This window comes from Lichenostomus cassidix, chromosome 4 (genome assembly GCF_008360975.1).
Source record: "Lichenostomus cassidix isolate B80296 chromosome 4, HeHo_3.0, whole genome shotgun sequence".
NCBI lineage: Eukaryota > Metazoa > Chordata > Aves > Passeriformes > Meliphagidae > Lichenostomus > Lichenostomus cassidix.
This window is the reverse complement of record NC_139484.1, coordinates 34,047,342-34,064,198: the sequence shown is the minus strand read 5'-3', so window position 1 is coordinate 34,064,198 and position 16,857 is coordinate 34,047,342. Positions and strand designations below refer to the sequence as shown.

The following is a 16,857-nucleotide window of genomic DNA, read 5'->3' as shown; positions in this document are numbered from 1 at the left end:
TATCTTGGTAATTTTAAAACATGCTGAGACACAGTCTACCCTTGCAAATCAAGGATTTTCCCTATCCCAGCCTTTGAGATTTATCTCTAGGTTAGCTTTAGTCCTAAAGGCAATTTGGTATAACTAAAATAGCGTTTTGAGGCTGAAAGGGTAAGGAAGATGTACCTTAGACAACAGCTTTGTTTTAGTTAAAGAATAAAGGCAGGCAAAACTCTTTGCATGGGCTGACATGGGCTATGTGTGGATTGGAATGTGAAACCCTGTGATGAATTACATTTAAAACAGATGCATTTCACAGAAATCCAGTGTCTGATTAGAACTTTATTCCAGGTGGTGGTTTTGTATCAATAACTATTTCTACAATACTATACATAGCAAGTATTACTCTTATCTGTTCTATGATTTCCCCCCATCATCTGCAAAGCACAGTGTAAAAACAAGCTAACCTTACGCCTAACCTGAAAACTAGAGGTGAAACAGCAAGTGAAGCTTTTTGTGTTTAAGTAAGTTGGTAAAATTTAAACTAAATATTTAATATTTTGTGATTAATGCATTTGTCTTCAAAGCCAATTTTAAGTAGAGATTCCAATTTTACATTACTGTGTTTAAGATTACTATGTACACTAAAAATACAATCATTCAAATCAAGAACTGTAATTAAATTTTGTGGAGTTGCCATTATTTCAACATAAAAGATCAGTTATTATACTTGCGTCGTGATTTTGTTAGTGGAGTCCTCCTTTCACAGTTTATACAGTAGTGAGAGAAAGGGAGACGAGTAATCCAAGAATATTCCTTCTTAAAATTTTCCATGAAATAGGTTGCTGATGATTTTAAGTTGATCTTTTCTTTGCTTGTTGACTGTAGGCCCAAGCAAATGCTCGTGCTGCAGTTCTGAAGGAACAGTTGGAGCGGAAGAGAAAGGAAGCATATGAAAGAGAGAAAAGAGCCTGGGAAGAACATGTAAGAAAATAAATCTGTTATGTGCAGTCAAAGTATGTAGGGCTATATCTTTGTGTAACTAAAATCCTGTACTGTGATTTTTCAAGATGAAATAAGTAGTTCTGAAACTGAAGAGAATATCTTGTGTCAGTCAGAATTCCCCAATTAGAAGCCTAATCTTGGGTATACTTGCAGGAAGACTTCAGAACATCAAACCCAAGAATCATTAGGATCACCCCAACTATTTTATTGTCTGTTAATGACCAAAATGTATTTTATCATGTAAAGCTGAAAAACTGATGTGCAGTGGGCAATTGTCTTTTGTATAAATGTGTGGCATCATTGTCCTTTTGTAGGGATTACATGAGCCAAATTGATAATACTGTGTTTAATGTGCAAAGTCTTGAATTAATTTTTGATTTAATTTTTTTTTAATTGAATCTATGCAGCTGATTGCAAAAGGGGTAAAGAATCCTAATGTGCCTTTTTACATGGAAGATACAGAACATAGTTTTATGAATGGACTACAAGAGCCTGGAGCAGCTCTTTCTAAGCCTCAACTTCCAGTGAAGCCTGGTGTACCTGTCATCTCCATGACTTCTGCTTTGAAGGAAGTGGGTGTGGTAGGTACTTTTGCTAAGAGGGTAAAATGAATGGAAAGGAAATAAATACTGACTGGAAAGAGAATGTTTAGAAAAAATTGGAACAAAATGGCTTATGATGAACCCTAGACTGCAGTTTCCATTTTGATCAGGGCAGTCGTGTGTAGTGGAAAAAGACACCAACTTCCAGCATTTTCATCAGCCTCTTGAAGAGAGGAGTTAATGAGTTGGTAATTTGGTGGAAGTGAGCAAATAAATTTTGAATGATAGGACTATATTATATTAATTATTGTTTCAGTGAGCTTGAATGTGCTGAATTTTAAAAAGTAGGCAAAGGTTAAGATTCTTGAATCTGTTACTGCTGTCTCTTCTTGTTGTCCTAAGAGAGCATCCTGATTTCTATTTTCCATACTCTTGATCCTGATGTTCTAAATACTTCCATGCTTACCTCAACTGCTTTATGTTACAGCTGTGAAACTGAGCAGATGAGTGTAACCTTGTACAATTTAAATTTTTAACACAATCTGTGTTAATTTGCATGCTAGCTTTTGTATTTTTACTGAAGTTGTTTCTAGATTTCAGTGTAGTGTGGTACTTCATCATGTATTCTCCCCTGAAGGCTATGACTGTGGGAATATAGTGAAACTTATACTAAGGAGTGTATATAAAATGTAATACATTGAAAGATGTCAGTTGATAGCTGGAAAAATAAATCATGTTAGGGCAAATACTTAAATCATTAGCATATTTTTTCCACATGGACAGTTTATCTCACAGTAATGCAAGACAGTGGCTATAACAGTCTATAGCACACAGAGCAATTGGAAATGGAGAATACAAACTTCGTACACAGATCATAAATTCTGTATTTTTGCCTTCAATATGTAGTTTGCTTATTCACCTGTCACTTAAGTTGTTTCTTTTCCATTTGTTCTTTCTTCACAGATTCTCCTTGACTCTGTGCATGCTACTTTTTTGGTTCTCTTACAGAATTACTCCTTTGTTGCATGGGAATTTGGTGGCATCTTTCTGTAGAGGTCATATCTGGCTTAATCTCTTCATGTTTCATGCTCTGAAATCTCACTTGTCTGTTTAAATTGAGCGATTCATTTGCTCATCACTTTCAGATAGTGAATGGTTCAAAGAAGGAAGGTGCCCTTGAAATTCTGTTTTTGGGAAGCCCCCTAAAAACACACTAATCAAGCATTCTGTTTCAGTCTACCTGCTGTTGTCCATGGAAAGGTTTTAGGCTACTATGTCTATTAGTATTCTCAAGATAATATTTTCTGACATGTTCTTCTACTTTCTATTTCATGCTTCTTGGACTTAAAGGATGAACACATAACTGCTGTCCAGGAATCTGAGGAGGAAATAAAAAAGACAGATTTTGCAGTACAGGTATGTCAAATTATATACAGTTTCATTTAGCTATCCTTTTAAGAAAGGCACTATTTTAAGTGGCATATGTTGGTCCTTATTTTAGAGTAAGCGAGAAATACTGAGAAGATTAAATCAAAATCTTAAAACCCAAGGAGATGAGAAAGGAAAAAAGGAGTGTAAAAGTACCTTTGAATCATCTGGATACGAAGATGGTAAGGAGCAGCAAGGTGACCAGCCGCTTCTGGGAGATCGCAAAAAATGGGAACCTGGGGCATCTGAGTTGGTCGTTCCTCTAGCTCAGTTATCAATGGAAGATTCTCTCTCTGGAACAGAGTGTAAGTACTTTTTTTTTGTCACCATGGTATTAGTAAATCAGTTTGCCATGTGTAGTGTTTGTTTTCATAAAGCAAGTAGTCTTTATTATTATCATCTTGTTACCAGTTACATGTCATCTGCTTCTTAAAAGCAGGTGGTTATGTATTCCCTTAAAAAGGAATAAGGCACAGGCTGAGTAGCTAAATGGCCTGCAGGAGATTCAATGTGTAATTTTATAATTTCAACAACAAACAGCTACCTAATTAAATGCATGATTACTTTCTTTGTGTCTTTTAAATAGGCACTAATTTAACAGAAAGAATAAAAAGCATTTAAAATATGTGAAATTTTCTTATTTAACTTGAAAATCCTGTTATGTTACCAGTAGAACAAAAAAAAAGGGAGGGTTTTTGTTTTTCATTTTATGTCTGTTACTTCTATTGAGCCTTTCTTAGCTTTTTCCTTTCTTAAATCATGACTGTCTTTCCAAATTTTCTATTTGCCTTCTCTGGTCTTTTGGTTGAAACCCCTTTTTTCTGGTTTCAGTATGTCTTACTAAAAGTCTGTTTCACACTGTATACATAAATAATCATTGAGAATATGACAGACTTGCTTCTTTGCATAGTAGTTTTATAGGGCTAGAATGTTAGAAGATCAAGAAACTTCTTTTTCTCTGTTTTTCTTTGTCACTTTATGTCTTATTTTCCTTGGAGGGAGAAATAACAGAAATCAGTGTCAAAGGTTAGCAAGGTGAGACTTTCTAGTTTACCATTTCAGGTAAAGTTCAAGACCATTCCATGCCGGTGTTAAACATTTCTCATACTGCTTTCTTTTGGAGTGCCTGAATTTCTGAAAAGAGCTACTGCTGCTAAGTTGCGTATTGCAACTGGTATTGAATAACTGCTCTAATTGATTTGAATTGGCGGAAGAAAAACTCTAGATGAGCACAGTCTTTAGTCTGTCTTACTTGGGGTTAGGTGACAAGCGTTCTGGCTCTGTAGCCTTTGTAGTTTTAGTTCTGTGGAGGTTGGTTGGTTGATTGTTTACTATATATTCGCTATATAGAAGGTGAATAAAAATTTCTAATTTCTAGAAGTTTTTATATTTTTGTTTGTGTCCCAACAGGTCAAACTCTGGGGGAAGTAATTAAGTTAGATATTGGTGAACCTCACAGGAAAGTCTGGGGCAAAAGCCCTACTGATTCAGTTCTGAGGATCCTAGGAGAAGCAGAGCTGCAGCTGCAAACTGACATACTTGAGGAACAAGATGAAATAAATGGTAAGCACAGTGGATAACTATCTGCACTGCAAGTGTAGTGACAGTTTATCTACTGAGAAAAATTTTGAAGTAATAGACACATATTCTTGTATTCTCTCTTGCTTTCTACTTCTGGGTGTTGCCTCAGTTCTGAATGTAAGCACAAGCTGATACTGGAAGACACCAAAATATTTCAAACTCAGTGAAGTGGTAAGAAATTAACCAGGATGTACTGAAAGGGAAGGATCTTCATTTTGCTGAAAAGTCTCAGACTTTGCCTTTTAATAGAAACAATCCTGTTTTTTAAGAGGACATCATTATTTGAATATTGTATTAGGTGTGTCTTATAACCTTGTTGTCAGCATGTGACTTACCATATCAGTCGATTTTTTTTTTTTCCTGGTCAACTCCTACCATTTGTTCTTCCTAAGGACAAAAGGACTTATGTTTATTCCAAATATAAATTTGTACTAATAATAATGTAACATACAAAATTTGAATTTTAATATTTCTAGCTTTCTTGTATATAATAGTTGAACTAAAAGCATGCAAACTTTTTTTTTCTGTTTTCCTTTAAAGAAACAAAAATTCTCAACTTTCCTTATGAGTCACACTGTAGTTTATTATCCAAATGCAGCAAAGCACTGTTTAAATAATAGAATTATTTTCTCTTAGGTACTGCAGAACTTCTTGGAGGAGATCATCAGGGTTCATTAGAGGAGAAGGAAGAGAAGGATTTTTCTGCTATTGAAGCTCAGTCTTCAGTACCAGCTGTTGTTACAAAGTCTGTCATGACTGTACCAGAAGAATCTCAAAAAACTGGACCCACCCTGGTACAGAGCAAACCTATTGTGCTGGATGGTAAGTAATTTTATCAGTAATTCTAATTACAATCTGTTTATTGAATGCAATAAGGGAAGTAATGATCCTGTATGCTTTTATATCTTCCCATAAGTAATGTGCAGTTTTTTATCAACACATTTTAGGTAGGACCAGGTGCTTTCTATGCCTGTATTGTAAATTGGTCTGGGAATGTATTTGGTAAATTTCCAGAAACATTTTTTTGTGTGCTTATAGAAAACTTCAGAGTACAAGTAGAATTCTAAAGTGCTTCAAATTTTTTTGTTCTTAATTTGGTGAGGTTTTGGTTTGTTTCTCTCCATCAGTTGTGCTGGAATCTTTTCTGCTGCATGATCTCTGGGGTCTGCACCAGCACCCTTTTGATCTCTGAGGGCATATTACTGAGGTGTTTAGAAGACATAGTTCATTGGAACTTTAATATCCTCTTCTGATATCAGAAAATAAAAAACTTTTCACTCTGGTATTACAAAACTTCTGCTGTTTCTGCAAAATGCAGAAAATTATTAAAGCTGAAGGATTTAAGTGTAATCTTAAGATGTTTACTCCCCCATCTTTTTGCTTGGTTGGAATTAATTTTTAATAAGGTAAATGACTTAATTTTAGAGCCTGATGATTTGGAAGCAGAGGTGTTGGAAGAAATGGAAGATAAAATGCTTCAGAGTAAGGAGAATAAGGAGTTTCCTATCACTGTTAATGAAGTGTGGGTAAAAGAGAAAGAGGATACGTAAGTACTCTCTTCTGACCTCTCTCTCTCCAGTTCAAACAACTGAGCATTAACTCGGTTTTATTTGGATATGTCAGTTAGAATGTTACACTTAGCTAAAGCTTCATTGCTTGCTGCTGTGTTAGTTTTACTGCACTTGGTGACTTCAGTAGACTAGTGACCATTTTTAACATGGTGTTGCCCCTTGTTGTGATGTGTTATAATAGGACACAGGATGACAGAATGAATGAGGCAGCTTTGGAGAAAGTAGCTCTCAACGAGGAGGAGCCACAAAAGGAAGCTCCAGAAGGTCAGTGGAAGTCTCGTGTTCATGGCTGGCAGTATGGGGTACTTTGAGCCATCCTTTCTCACTTCATTAACCCCAAAAGAGCAAGTTTTTGTTTTCATTTTCTTCTTCAGTTCTTACTTCTAAAAAGGAAATTTATGATGGATTTGGAAGACAAATTGTGGATATTATGTTTGCCACTTGGGAAGAAAACACGTTACAACAAAACTACACTGTGTATAGATGAACAGGACAGTGGCCCATGCTGATACTTAAAAGTGAATGTCAGCTTTCTGAATGTTGCAGCTTTTTCAAATGACTATTTGAAATGTTGTGAAATTTAATTGTTTACTTAATAGCGGTGCTGCTTTGTTTATACACATCTCAAATTAGTATTCAGCTGCGCCTCAATGTTTTAAGCAGCTGCTAATAACAATCTTTCATCTTTATTGCATAGAAGAATTGCTTGTTCTTGGAGGTCTGGGAAGTAGCTTCAGAAAATACATTGGCAGTACTGTCAAGTATGGTTGGTGATACTCTTGTGTCTAATTATGGGTGGTTTAAGCAAACTGGGTGGGTTTTTTCATCCTATTTGGGCAAATTATATTGAGGTAACTTTGAACAAATCTTGTATAAGGTAATAAGGAACAGGTGAAAATGGATGACATAATATCAGGCATGGACTGGATAATGAGAAAACAGAAAACATGAGAACAGAACAGACTGTAGCTGAGGGTTGTATATTCTCGAAAAGTTAAAATGGCCAAATTTCACATTGTAATTGTATTTACTAAAATAACCAAAATATTTTAATACTTTAAGGTGTTGTCTGCGTTTCTCTCTAACTGTACAACAGAGTTAGTTACTTTTATTCACATTACTTACCTTTTCCATAAGTGTTTTGGGGTTTTAATCTAGTTAGATTTGTAACAGACTTTCTTTTACTACATCAGAAACTTGTTCCAGTGACTCTCAGCAAGCTGAACCCTTATTCCAGAGGGTAATACAGCCCACAGGTGTACCAACAGCCTCACCAGTTCTGTCAGCTCAGTCTTCACAGGAAGAGTCTTTTGTACCTCGTTCACGTTCCATATCACCAGCAAAAAATAAAGGCAAAAGTTCATTGTTGATTGGACTTTCTACAGGACTTTTTGATGCAAACGACCCAAAGGCAAGTTTAAAAACCTAAAAGAAAATACCTTTTTTTTCTGTAGTGTTATTCTTACTTTCTTATTGAAGTTAAATGAGGCCAGGACAGATGGCACAACTCTTTCAGCAGGTGTTTTGTATTTGTCTAGCCATGTCTGCCCTGTAGTTCAACTGCTCTACTCTTGTGGTATCAGCAAGTCTCATGCAGCAGTGAAAGTCTCTGGTTTCACCATTCAGCATTCTATGTTCCAAGTGTTTGTGAAGGAATTCCACCAGTTCTCTGAGACATAACTGAGGGAGTTCATGAAGACATTCCTAACTTGCCCTGTCTGCTTTCTCCCTTTTGTACAGTTTTTTAGCATAATCACTACCTTTCCGTCATAAAAATAATCACTGAACAGGGCAGCAAAGATACCTTGTAATTTCTGGCAACCAAGTGATGTTTTTCCTCTAAGATTTAACCTATTAGCACAGATTCTGGCTGTGAAGCAGGAAGCCTGAAGAACAGTGAATGGAAGTAACTGCTTTCTTAAGACTTCCTGACCAGCTACATAGGGTTGAGTTCCAGTTCACACTCTGAAACAAGCATAGGATGGTGGAATGTGGTTTTGATACAGATTTAAAATATTTTAAGAGTAGTTACAAAGCTAGTAGATGAAACAGACTCTTTAAATTTTATGCAATACTTGCCTGGATTCTAAAGTGGAAAGTGCATGAAAGATTTTGGAGAAACAGCAGTGCCAAGGTCTCTGGAAACTGTCATACCTGCATTGCATTCAGTTGCTGTGTAGAAGAGGATTTTTTAGGTGGTGGAACACCACATAAGAAAGAATGCTTCTTCCTTTGACTCTCAGTCTTTTTTTGTGAGTACGTGAAGGAAATTGCACTACTGACAGATAATTAAATATTGAGTAGTGGCTATTGGTTGATTGATTGCTAGGAAATGTAGTATCAAGGATAGTGCTCTTTGCATCTGTGATAAAAAATTCAAAGATCCATATATTGACATAAATGGATTTATGGCTCTCATTTTCATGTTTCAAAAGTTAGTCTATTATCTTATAAACTTCATAGTTTATGAAGCTGTTCATCTGGCAGCTGGACAATTATTACAGAAAACATAACTTATGAGTAAGGGAAAGATGAGGTGTGTTGTTACTGCTGCAGCAGACTTGATGACAAAGAGCAACACGTTCCCTTTCCTCATTTGGTTGCAGCAAGAGGCTATTCAGTACTTCTGGGCAGTACCTGCAAATGTAACTTTCTGGAATTTCCCAAATACACTTCTGCTGCAGTTCTCACCCAGAAACTGTGGGAACGTTTAGCAGGGAGCAGGGTAGACAGAGTTCATGTCCTGTCTGCAGGTTAACTGAAATAAGTTAATAGGAACAGAAGCATTTTTTAAAATACCTGCAAACTTTCAAATTCAGGATAAGGTCAGTTTTCTAATTGTTCCTTCACTTTCATAGTAGAGGTCAAAATGGGCAGTTGTTCCTTTGATGGCAATGCTATGAAACTGCATTGAAATATACCATAAACAAAAATTACTGTTTTCAGTGACCAACCTAGAGAAATAATAAAGTGTCATTTTAAAGATTATTCCTTTGTCATCTACTTAAAATGGTCCTAACTAGAAGTGACTGACACAAATACATTGTAAAAAATTGCATATATAGTGTTTATCTACTGTAGGGTTCCTTTAGTTGGCTGTCAGGGTGGTGAACAAATCAGCACAAAACCAGGAGCTGTATGTCACTTGATGTTCTTAGCTTTTCAGTCACTGTAACCCATAAAGGCAGGAGGAATGCTTTTCTTTTAACTGAGAAGTAAAATTCAATATTTCAGATTTTCAACAATCAGAGTATCTGTGCTGGACACGTCGTTATTTTTAAATTGACCTTCAAATTAAAAAGGACAGAAAAAAAATCTCATTTTAAAGTATTTTGTAAACTCAAACTGTCTTTAATATTGTTACCAAGCAGGCTTTCTATTGCCTTTGTAGATGTTGAGAACATGTTCACTCCCAGATCTTTACAAACTGTACAGAACTTTAGTTGATGTTCCCAGTGTAGCAGATGTGCAGCATCAACATAATCTTGAAATAGATGATACGGAAGATGAGCAAGCCAAAGAAGGACCCTCTGATTCTGAGGATATGTGAGTCTATCAAGTTTATCAAGTATTGTAAGAGGCATCTTAGATCAAGAATGTTTTTGGTTAGACACTAACTGTTATACGCACAATGCCAGCATGGGGTTTTTACACAGATTTTAGAAGTTTTATATTGAATCACTATTTAAGTCTTGTTCCAGAGAATTGAGAAGCTAATGGGATATTCTGCGTACAATAGCTATCCAAATTTCCTTTCCAAAATCCATCCAAGGTGCTATTCTGTCTGGTGTTTGCAACTTGCATTTTGCTCAAGCAACTCAAAATTGATTACTCTTCCTCTTCTAGAAATAAAGATTTCTTGAATATTTCCTTTCTTTCTGTGTTCTGGGAATCTTGCTCATTTATCTCCTATACTGTTGTATTAGAATATTCTTCAAGTTCCTCAAATTCTTTTAGGGGCTTCAAAATCTCACCCTATTCCCTGCAGCTTGGATAGTCTGGCATATCTATTCTGATTAGATCTAGATCTCTTTGTTTGCTCCAGACACATTTTACTCTGGGTTGAAAATGTTGTATTTGCCAGGGTTCTATATCAGTGCACAAATGCAAGGATTTTGAAATTATCTTACTAATAAAGTTGAATTGAGGACTTACCATCTTTTTTTGAGACTGTTGGGTATCTGTTTATTCCCTGTGTGTTGCATGATATAATGGTATCAATGCTGTAGTCATGTTGGACTGAAATCACAAATAGGTGGAGGGGTGAAGTATATCTCTTCTTTTTTCCCCGCCAGCTAGATTGGCTTGTCAGTGTGCTGCTTAACAGAAGAAATGAGCTCTTTCTACAGGGTTTGTCTTGTAAAGTATTAATTATATAAACTTTATATCACATTCCTTTAGTATGTTTGGAGAGACAGATACAGATCTGCAGGAGCTCCGGGATTCAATGGAACAATTGCTTAGGGAGCAGCCCAGCGAGGAATTGAGTGAAGAAGAGGAGTCTACTTTAAAGGCTAATGCTATGGAATGCATAACAAACGGTACTGAGCTGGATGAAGGAGATGAAAATAACCCCAGCAGTGAAAGTGCACTTAATGAAGAATGGCAGTCAGGTATAATTTCTGTTTTACCTGTTTTATAAGTTTCTTATTCATGTTAAAAATTCAGACACAGAATGTTTTACCTTTGTAAACTTAGAATGAAATAAAGCTCTAATTAATGGTTTTATATATAAGTTTAAAAAAATCAGATCATATTCAGACATTGTGAATATTAAGGGGGCAACATATAAACAACATTCCATGCTGCAAATTCAAGATTGGCTGTTTGTTGGGCAGTGGTGGTAAGTGCCTTTTTCTGTAGTTGTCTAAAACTTGGCTTCAGGGCAGATCAAAGACAGAGTGCATTGTATGTCTTGAATAATTCATGGCTGTAAGTGTGAAAAAGAAATAGTAATTGACATGGCTGGAGTATCTGGGTTCCAGCTTAAATTACAGTTAAGTAATTTAACAGGCAGTCAGAAGGAGCATGAAATCATTCACCTTGTCCTTAGCCAAAATTAGGTATTAATGCAATCAGACTAAAAATGAGACAGATAAATTAATTACTGCTTTTAGCATTTTGCATTAGATATGCACAATGTCCTGAAGTCTCAGTTCTGTTTTTTAAATTCTGGTGGAAATAGAAGTATTTTGCTGGAAAATAAGCGCATTTAGAAATACAGGTATAAAAAGATGTAGAGGATCAGTAACTCATCTAAAACATAGCTTTTGTGTAATTTTGTTTGATTGAAGACAATTTTTAACAAATTGAACATCTATGAATATACCTGTAAGATATTATCTATATAATACATTCCAACAATTATTTTAAGGTAAAATAAACTTAGTTAATGTCTTTAATTTTGTGACAGTGCTGATGTTATACATTGAAAACATACAATACAATCTGTTTCTGTCATTCTGCTGTTGTTGCAAGTGCTAGTGTTTAATGCCAGTGTTCCACCTTCTAAATATTCCACAAGAATTGCAGGTTTCATTGTTGGGGCAGGGAGGAAGGCATGCCTGCCTTCAAAAGGGTAACAGACAAAATTTGAGACAAAGTCTGCTCAAGATTTAGCCATTAAACAGAAGATTAGAAACAAACTAATGGATTTTTAACCCATATACAACTTTTTATTTTAATGATAATTTCTTATTGATTGGACTGTTGATACTTTAATGAAGGATAGGATTTGGACAGGACTATACCTTACACTAGCAGTATATAAGAGTTATAATAGTAGAGTTGTAATACTAATTCATGAAGTCTGTGATCTACCAGGGAATACCATTTAAAGGTTTGATAGTATATGCCCTGAAATCCAATAAATTGTGTATTTTTCCCTGGTAAACAAGTTCTTTCCGAATTTCAATGTTTATTTAAGAAAGTTTTTTTTCTTGCATTTTATAATGGGATTTTACATAGGGATTCTATCTTGTATTTTTTAGAAGATCCTTTTTGTGTTAAATTTACCTAATGTTTGACTGTTGCAAACCTATTCTTAAGGTTTCTGTAGCCTATAAGCAGAATTATCTTGGTTTCTCTCTTGTATCTTAGTGCACCACTCGGCATACTTAATTTGTTACACAAAGGAGATGCAGTTATAAATGAATGAGGAACTCTGTAGCTAAAGTAGTACTGGTTTTTTTAGACTTACTCCATGGAACAAGATGCATCTCAGGTCAGAAAGTAATGGATGTGTAACATAAGAGTCCTTATTTTTTGCTAGAAGACAGCTGCTTCATGAAGGAGCTCGTTTCCCTAGCATGGGACAGCTGCCAACCACTACATGAGTTTCACCTCAGAAATATATAGAGTGGTGGTATGGAACTTGACCTACTTTGCTGACTGAAATTCTGCTTTAAGACCATACCTTGTTTTCCTTTGGGCTGAGCACCCTTATGTCTGATTTTCAGAGTGGGGATTTAGAGGGGATAGCAGGATGCTTCCCATTTGGGATTTGGTATTTTTTCCAAGAAAGGGACAGTTCCTATTTTCTTGCATATTGTCAGAACATCTGCCAACATCATCCAGTGCTCCTGAGCTTACCTGTTTGGTTGCATTTAAAGGGTATCTACTTTAGAGACTTAGAAACAACACCAAGAATGTAGGAAAACTGAGGGGGTTTTACTGTTGTTTTCTTTCTTTCTAGATAATAGTGATGGAGAGATTGCCAGTGAATGTGAAGAATGTGATAGTATCTTCAGCCATTTAGAAGAGTTGAGATATAACCTGGAGCAGGAAATAGGCTTCGATAAATTAATTGAAGTTTATGAGAAAATAAAGGTTTGTGGAACAAGCTCAAATGGAAATATTTAAAGAAGCAAGCACCTAGGACTGTTTGCTGTGCCAGTTAACTAATTGCTTGGTGTGACTAGAGTAAAAGGTTTTCTCTGCAGTCTTTTAATCTGTTTGGCACACTAAAATATTAACAGAGAAAATGCCCTGGATTTAAGGATTAAAGAGAAAAACTTTGGGTTTAACCATGAATTGCATTTAATAAATTTGAACTACTAAATGTTATACCCATCTTAATTTTGGCAACATGGTTTGTTCTTTCCCCCAGGCTATACTTGAAGATGAAGATGAAAATATTGATATTTGTTCTACCGTAGTTCAGTCTGTTCTTGGAAATGACCACAAACACCTGTATGCCAAAATTCTTCACCTGGTAATGGCAGATGGAGCCTACCAAGAAGGTAATCCCAATGTATCCTCGCAGTTATGGTTTGTCTTAGGCTCTTTCTTGGTCACATACAATATAGATTCCAATATGCTTTTAAAACATCAGAGTATCACAGATTATGGGACATATCTGTGCTTTGTTATATTGATTGGCTAAATTAATTAAACTTTTTCACAAAGGGTGTTTTTATTCCTGAAAAAAAGGTGGCAAACTTTGCTGACCACTCTGATTGAACAGAATGTACATGTACAGTCACCTGTAACAATAACTGGCTTACAAAAGGTGCAATATAATTATTTAATTTCTGTAAAACACAGATGAGGAAAGTGGAAATCTAGAACAAAACTTTCAGTAAAAACTAATTTTATCTTTAGAACTAATGAACTTTTAGCTAAAGTAGTATTATGCTTTCTAAAATGTTACTTTTAATATGTTGCACCATCACTCCTTTTCTGAAAATTTATTGGAGCTCTTTATCCTATAATTAGCATTTTTCAGAAGAGCTTGATGTGTATGTACCATCCATCTTAGCTGGTGACTCAGTAATACATGAAGAGAATTTATTTTGCTCTGGAGCCCTGCCCAGCTTAGCACAGGTTATGAGGCAGATGGATGGTTCCTCCATCTTTCAGAGTCACCCTTATGAAAAACCACACAGACCACCATCAGTGAGGAAATGGTTTTGGTTTTTTCCTTTCTCTCATGTCAGAAATTTAACTGCAGTTATGTATTTTTGGGTTTCTAATGGTGAAAGTCTTTACTGGAGAGGGGGAGAAAAAAAGAAATCTGAAATCTTAATTAGTTTTACAGAAATTAGAAACATCATACATTGCCTTTAGAGGTGTGTGTAATGATCACTATTTAAATGTATTTCAATTTTGAAAAAAAATTCTAATGCATGTTAACCAACATGTACTATCTGCATCTTTAAAATTCTTTTACAAATGTGCTGCAATAGCAGTGCAAGGTCAAGTAAGTGTATGGCTTTCTATGACTTTTATATGTAAATACTAGATGGGGGGGGGAGTCTTAAAACTAGTTATAAAAGCATAATAATTTTTTTAAAATTCTAACACAAATTACATTTTCCCAATTTTTCTTTTCTACTGGTATAGAACCACTAGGTAAGAACAATCAGTTCCATGTTGTTTTCCTGTTGTGTTAGAGAAGCATAACAGAGAAATGTCTGAAAAATATTTTTTTCAGCCACGATTTATTGATTTAGTAACAGATTTGGAATGATATACTGTAGTAGTGTTTTTTAAGTGTCCAAAAGACTGGCAATGTAGAATAATAAGAAAATGGTTACTATAGTGTTACCATTTTCTTTTACTTGCCACTCTGCCTTAAGGATATTTAAAAACTAATACTAAGGCTTAAATGAAAATTTGTTGAAATGTTGGCATATAAATTATAAGCTGTTGTCTGAGTGAATCCTATTAAAATGAGCTGACTTTCATCTTGCAAAATGCTGATTAACAAGTGGCTATTTTTAATAGATTCAGTTCTAATTCTGTATTTTACAAATCTGTGATAGCATCCAAAAATGCTAAGAAAAAGTAATTCTTTATATTTCAGACACTTTAATTAAAAAGTCCTATGCTAATAGGGGTGAATAGAGGACAAGTGACAGACAGAAGTCTCTTCATGAGCTTCTGTCTCACAAGCCTTATAGTCTTCAAATAAGAAATGTTGAGAAAAAATCTTTATTGCTCTTTCCTAAGAGGATTGTTCTAAGTGAAGCAGGCCACTTGAGGTGAAACTATCTTAAATTCACTAATCCAAGATGACATGATGTTCAGTATTTGTATGTAGTGCTTTAAGGCAGCTTTGGTAATGGTCACCTCACTGGTGACAGACTTAGTGGATTCTTGTGTTATTGCTTACTAAATTGTGGTTTCTAGATTGTTTTGTAACTCTAAATTGACTGTGTCTATGCGTGTCTCTCCTTTTCACACCGTCTCTCCCCCTCTTCTACTTTTCCCAGGTAATGATGAATAAACCCTACTCAGGAAATTCCTTAGCACTTTCTACACATCAGTGTCTGAAGTCTGCACAGCTTAATAACAAATAGTGGTGGAGAATGTAACATGGGGCAAGAGAGGCAAGACTTTGAAAATGAATGTTGTTTGTATGAAAGAGAGAAAAAACATGCCTTTTAAACTGAGATACCTTTAGAGTTCTCTTCTGTGGATTTGCATATGTGTTCCTTATTAGATCCCCAAAATTTAAAAAACCCCACACCAAAAAACCAACAACAAAAACAAAAAAATCAACAAAACCCAAAAACCTCAACAAAACAAACAAAAAACTCCCCAAACCTGTAACCTCTCAAATTTCAAAAGAGATAGAGAAAGAAATACCTGCATATATTCTGATAAAAAACTAAGACCTATTATTAAAACAGAAGTTTTGCCATATGAACAGTTAGCTGGTATGGTTGAGCAGTTTGAAGCATTACCGTGTTGTGGAAATACTTCTAGCTGTTCACTTACATACTTCAAATAGCTTTTCTTTACACCTACACAAAGAAGTTATTTTGTTTTTATTGACCCTTGTGGTTGTATTTTAATAGTATCTTAATCTAGTGGTCCAGTTCAAGTATTTCACTTTTATTGTATTTTGAAGCTGAAGGCTTCTGTCACATCTGAAATATCTTGATGGTGTTTCTGAATCAGAGCAAACTGCTACATAAGTCACCATTGAAATGTCTGGGTAGGTTTTGAGATTGTAAAATCCATTTGGAGCTAGAATACTCTTTTTTCCAATATTTTTCTCCTTCTTCTTCCCCTTCCCTATCCCCTTCCCAAAAATTCCAGTTATTTACCTCTCTTGAATTTTGTAATCTGGTCAATAATGATGAACTGCACTGTTGAACTGAAAGGAGTGGGGGTTTTGAAGTCTGACTTATTGCTCCAGCTGCCACAGGGGAAAATGAAACATTGCAGCTACAAGTGCTGTGTAATACTTCACATCTTTTGGCTCCTGTATTGTATAGCTGGGTTTCCACCACCCTACAAGCAAAACCAGGTTTCTTCTGACACACATTTCCTCGTTCCTTATGTCAAAGCAGTACTGCACAGGGCAGACATTAGAGGTTTTGTTGTTCTCCAGTCATTGTCTTTGGATCAGCTTTACTGGTTTACCCATTACAATAAGTCTCTTGTTATGCATTTGATGAACTGTCAAACTTCCAAGTGCCCTATTGGGGAAAAACAGGTTTTTATTTTTTTTTCAGCTACAACCAGTCACAATCTAAAACTGTCAAAAGTTACTTTTCCACAAAGTAAAAACAAGTATATATATATATCTATCTATTATTTAAACTGTCAAAATATGTACATGATTTTTGTATAATTGTTTTATGGTGTCATTATTAAAATTTTGCCCACTGAAAAGCGTTAATTTTTCTTTAGAGATACAATTCTTAAAGGTAGACCAAACTTACTCTGGTTCGGCAGTATCCAGGGAATCTGCAGTGAGAATAAAATTAGTAATAATTCATTTCCTTATACAGATTATT

At 35.3% G+C, this 16,857-nt stretch overlaps 1 protein-coding gene across 15 annotated transcripts in view; it reads left to right on the top strand.

Moving 5' to 3' along the window:
* NEK1 (NIMA related kinase 1) overlaps window positions 1–16,732 on the top strand; it is a 45,203-nt gene extending 28,471 nt beyond the window's left edge. For all 15 annotated transcript variants that reach the window (XM_085058660.1, XM_085058658.1, XM_085058668.1 and 12 more), the window contains 14 exons: window positions 868–963; window positions 1,392–1,565; window positions 2,877–2,942; window positions 3,028–3,259; window positions 4,365–4,517; window positions 5,172–5,357; window positions 5,961–6,081; window positions 6,288–6,370; window positions 7,300–7,517; window positions 9,498–9,652; window positions 10,508–10,719; window positions 12,801–12,934; window positions 13,215–13,347; window positions 15,322–16,732. In XM_085058660.1, coding sequence (XP_084914786.1) covers window positions 868–963; window positions 1,392–1,565; window positions 2,877–2,942; window positions 3,028–3,259; window positions 4,365–4,517; window positions 5,172–5,357; window positions 5,961–6,081; window positions 6,288–6,370; window positions 7,300–7,517; window positions 9,498–9,652; window positions 10,508–10,719; window positions 12,801–12,934; window positions 13,215–13,347; window positions 15,322–15,335 — 1,977 coding nt within the window. In that variant the 3' untranslated portion in view covers window positions 15,336–16,732. The remainder of the gene's footprint in view (window positions 1–867; window positions 964–1,391; window positions 1,566–2,876; window positions 2,943–3,027; window positions 3,260–4,364; window positions 4,518–5,171; window positions 5,358–5,960; window positions 6,082–6,287; window positions 6,371–7,299; window positions 7,518–9,497; window positions 9,653–10,507; window positions 10,720–12,800; window positions 12,935–13,214; window positions 13,348–15,321) is intronic.
* The last annotated feature ends 125 nt before the right edge of the window (window positions 16,733–16,857 follow it).